This window comes from Nicotiana sylvestris, chromosome 5 (genome assembly GCF_000393655.2).
Source record: "Nicotiana sylvestris chromosome 5, ASM39365v2, whole genome shotgun sequence".
Taxonomy (NCBI): domain Eukaryota; kingdom Viridiplantae; phylum Streptophyta; class Magnoliopsida; order Solanales; family Solanaceae; genus Nicotiana; species Nicotiana sylvestris.
In genome coordinates this window covers 30,028,754-30,033,652 of record NC_091061.1, presented here as the reverse complement: position 1 = coordinate 30,033,652, position 4,899 = coordinate 30,028,754, and the positions used below count along the sequence as shown (strand labels likewise).

The 4,899-nt window shown below is 37.9% G+C and overlaps 1 protein-coding gene across 1 annotated transcript; it reads right to left on the bottom strand.

Annotated features, from left to right (window-relative positions):
• Nucleotides 1–377: 377 nt before the first annotated feature.
• Nucleotides 378–2,944, bottom strand: LOC138868447 (uncharacterized). The gene is made up of 5 exons (XM_070146001.1): nt 2,618–2,944; nt 1,578–2,372; nt 1,259–1,481; nt 542–855; nt 378–395 (listed from the first exon to the last, which is right to left on the bottom strand). Exons 1-5 carry the CDS (start codon nt 2,942–2,944, stop codon nt 378–380), a joined length of 1,677 nt encoding a protein of 558 aa, XP_070002102.1.
• Nucleotides 2,945–4,899: the final 1,955 nt, after the last annotated feature.

Sequence of the window (4,899 nt, the reverse complement as noted above, 5' to 3'; positions counted from 1 at the left end):
CTTGGAATTCCTTTAGCATGGCCTCTTGCCAAGCAGGATGTGAGGCAGCTTGCTGGTAGAACTGGGGCTCATGCATGTGTATGTCAATAGAAGAGACCTTGGAAGAGGAAGGAAGAGAGTGAGAGGAAGAGATAGAGGAACAAACTTAATCTTTGAGATAGGAAGGTTGATGGACTGTTCTGATTGATTTTCTCAAAGGTGGAGGAGAAGGAATAAAAGGAGAAGAGTCAGATATAGGAGGAGAGGGATCAGGAGAATTTGAGATGTGGAAACATCAGGAGTTGGAGAAGGTGAAGAAGAAGAAGAGGAAGAATCTACAAAGTCTGAAGGAAGAGGGAAAGATAGAAGGGTGATCAGACTTGTAGGGAAATATATTTTCATGAGAAACCACATCCCTAGAAAAGAAAATGGAATGAGTAGTAAGGTTAAGAAGTTTGTAACCCTTTTTACCAAAGGGGTACCCCAAAAATATAGAATGGATAGCTCTAGCCTGGAATTTTTCTCTGCCAAACTTAGGTGAAGTAGCAAAGCATAAACATACAAAAGACTTTAAGTGATCATAAAGTGGAGGAAGACCATGAAGTTTTTCATAAGGAGAGATACCCTTCAAAACAACAGAAGGAAGTCTATTGATGAGGTAAGTGGCAGTCAGAACACATTCACCCCCAATATTTGAGAGGAAGGTTAGACTGAAAAAGAAGAGCCCTGGAGATTTCCAATAAGTGTTTGTGTTTCCTTTCAACCACCCCATTTTGTTGAGGGGTGCAAGGAATAGTGGTCTGATGGAGAATGCCTTGGCTTGAGAAGAACTTGGTGGCTTCAGAACTTCCACCAAGTTCAAAAGCATTGTCAGACCTAAAAGATTGGACAGAAGATTTAAAATGAACTTTAACCATGATAGTAAAAGCTTTAAGGACAGAAGGAGCATTGCTCTTGCAAGAAAGGAGATGAGTCCATGTGGCTCTAGTGCAATCATCAACCAAAGTTAAAAAATATCTGAAACCATTGTAAGTTCTAGTATTATATGGACCCCAAATGTCAATGTGTACTAGTTGAAAGGGAGCAGAAGAGTGTATAACACTCTCAGGAAAAGGTAATCTATGTTGTCTTGCTAGAGGACAAACAGGACACATGAAACTTTGATTGGAAGACACTTTATCAGATAAGAAAGGAATAGTTTTCATTCTATGATAAGGCATGTGTCCTAATCTTTGATGTCAAAACAAGTCCAATTTATTAAGGTAATGAAATTGATTACAATTAGGAGTACCATTAACATGTGTAACAATATGGCTGGACTTATCAGATACAATTGAAGCAGAAGAAGGTAAATCACTAGAAGTAGAAACAGAACTAGGTAAACTACTAGAAGAAACATTCAGAGAATCAGATGGAACAGGAAAGAGATCACCATCTGGATGGAGGTAGTACAGCCTGCCTGCAGCTTTACCAATTTCCAGTGGCCTCTTCAGTGAAGGGCCCTGTAAAGAACAAATTATTTTGGTAAAAAGTTCTAAACAATCTAGCTGACATATAAGCTGATGAACTGATATCAAATTGAAGTGAAAAGATGGCACCAGAAGAACATGAAGTAAAATCATATCATGCCTAAAATACAGAGATCCAGTTGATACAACTTTAGCTTTATATCCATTAGGTAGAGTGACAAGGAAAGGCTTGATTAATGATTGGACATTAAAAAGAAGATGTTTATGTGGAGTCATGTGATTTGTAGCCCCTATATCTAAGATCCAAGGGTTGACACCTAATTGAGAGGATGCACACACATGAGAAACCTTAGAATCTACAGCATACTTGCTAAACAAACCTGCAAAGTGTGCAAAAGCAGATTGATCCATATTCGAGGCATCATGTGTGGAAGTGTTTGACATCTGAACTTGTTGGAACAAGGTCAACAGGTGTTGATACTGTTCCTTGGTAAACCCATGGGCTGAAGAATCAGCATACTGAGAAGTAGTAGTAACAGCAGTGGTGGATGGACTTTCAGTCTGAACACAAGAAGCATATTTCTTACTCTTGGTGAACTTGAAATCAGTAGGGAACCCATGAAGTCTGTAGCACTTGTCAACAGTGTGGCCAGGCTTCTTGCAGTATTTGCAAGAGACATTTGGAGCAGATTTTCTGGCCTCAAAATTCACCTTTTGACTGAAAGTCCTATTTGTAGTAGAAGCACTAGGAGACACCAAGAAAGAGGTGGCATCACCAGAGAAGTTAGGAGCAACAGAGTGAGCTTCTCTTTGACTCTCATCTTGTTGTAAAAGACTATAGGCTTTGCTGATTGGTGGGAGAGGATTGATTAACATGATGGCACTTTTAACAGTTGTGTATGAATCATTTAGACCATTGAGAAACTGAAACAACTATTGGTCCTCTATGAATTTAGGTAATGCACCACATGAACAAGTAGGACCTACATATGAAGAGTTCAGCTCATCCCATAAACTCCTGATCTTTGTGAAGTAAAAGGCTATATCAGAGGAGCCTTGAGTAGTAGAGCTGATTTCCCTTTGTATTTGAATGTATTTAGACCCGTTTTACTGACCAAACCTTTCATTTATATCTTCCAGACTTCCTTAGCAGTTTTAAAACACATTACACTAATAGCTATTTCTCTAGATACTGAGTTAGTTATCCAGGCTTTGACCATATCATTGCACCTCTCCCAATGTGGGTAATAAGGAGATTCAGGAGTGGGTTTATTGACTCTGTCATCTAATAGATTATGTTTGTTCTTTGCAGAAAGGGAAGTGAGCATACTGTTACGCCATAACACAAACCCACAACCATTGAATGGAACAGATACTAGTTGACTTCCAGGATTATCTGAGGGATGAATATAGAACGGATGTGAAAGATCCAAGGAAAATGGAACAAAACCGTTGGAAGTTGAAGAAGAGTTAACATCATCTACTACAGTACCCATTTTCAGCAGAAACTAAGTCTAATACTAAGAAATTACAGGAGTATGTTGAAGTAATCTGAGACAAACTCAAATCAGGTACATGCAATGAACACTAACATCAAAATTAACAGAATTTGTGATTAGGATTGACAATGATACCGTCCTTCTTCTGAAAACCCGAAGAAGTGAGGTCTTGTTTAGCCATGAACCCTAGGTAGAGAAATTCAACAGAAATTACCGTATAGCTTGAACATTATCAACGATTCTCGCAGTAGAAGTCGAAAATATGCGAAGATTGAACGAAACCCCAAATTTCACGAACATATTCTAAAAACCAACGATCTGATACAATCGTTGACGATTTCAAACAAGGCTACCATCGGAAGAAAGGTTGTGACGAGAGGAATCTATATTCCCGCTCTAATACCATGTTAAACTCAAAGCTCTATGGCTATGGTGTAAAGTAACAGAAGAAAACCCTAGAAGGGTTGAGAGAAGAAGATGACTGATATGAGTCGGTCAAATCTCAATTGGCCAAAACTCAAGCTATTATTGAGAAGTCTCTATTTATATTTACAAGTGTAAGAGACAAATATAAATGTAAAATCTGAAAATGAAAAATATATGAAAGTGTAAACTAAGAAACTATAAAAGGGCCTTCTGCTTTCCCTTAGCTGATTGAGCCTGTGACAGTTGGGCTTGAGCTGTATTTGGGCTAACATAAACATTAGACCAAGAATTGAAATAGTCATGCTAAATCAATTTCTTAGCTTGCTACTTCTTGTTCGTTCTGCTCTTCACGTCAACTGCAAAGAGTTGATGCTTTTGTGTAGTTGATTAACTTATCATTTGACACTATAGCTAGAGGAGGAATTAGGCTCTCCGTGCAGTAAGAAGCGTGTTGTTCTCGAGTCACCTGATGAGTATTCAGAGGCTATTTCTCCCCTGTCCAGAACTCTTTTAGTTTTACCATACATTTTGAGGTCTTCGTCTCTAGTACCATGCAGGCTATAGCTCTGGCTTTTCATTAATACTTAGAATGTTAAGTTTGGTATAGGAATTTAGATTCTCGTGAAGTGTTGTTCAACGTCAACTTCTTGTGGATTATATAATCTGATCAAATATGGATTTTCTTGACAAATTTAAGCCAGCATGTTGTTTTTGTTGATTAGTACCAGTCTATATCATAATTGCTCACCAGATTAAAGATAAGTATCTGCATTCTTCTCTTGCTTGTTTCCTACAAAATTACTGCTGAGGTCCACCCATGCTCAGCATAGGCACAACAAAAGTAGTTTTGTTTTTCTTTGACCAGAAACATGGCATGACCTTCTTATTGATAATGAAACTGGAGAAATATTCTAACCTTATCCAATTCTCTTATTATTTCCAATATTAATCATCAAAATTTGACATTTTATAACTCCATCTGCTTTTAGACTAGTCTCAATGTATATATAGTATGACAATGAGTTGGAAGACAAAACCATGTGATACTTCAGGTGCTATTGTCTTTCACTGGTGTCCACAGAATGCCTATGCACATAAGTAGGATTTTATAACTTGTCATTGGCCTATATAAAGAAGGGTTACAATAACATAACTCAGCAAAACTTAAAATCATACAAAGCTTTTCTCTCCTTTCAGGTCCTTACTAATTTTGTTCCTTATTTGCTCATCTATATTGAACTTAACAACCATGGCTATCCGTATGCCTCCTTTTATAAAAAAGTCTTCTAAAGCTGGAGATGTTCCGAAGGGTCATTTTGTTGTTTATGTTGGGGAGAAGCAGAAGAAGAGATTTGTAATCCCCATATCGTTCTTGAGTCAACCTTTATTTCAAGACTTGCTTAGTCAAGCTGAAGAAGAATTTGGCTTTGATTAACCAATGGGTGGTCTCACAATTCCCTGCCGCGAGGATGTCTTCATTGATCTTATTTTTCACTTGAGTAGGATATGAGGCTTTTCCTTTCCCG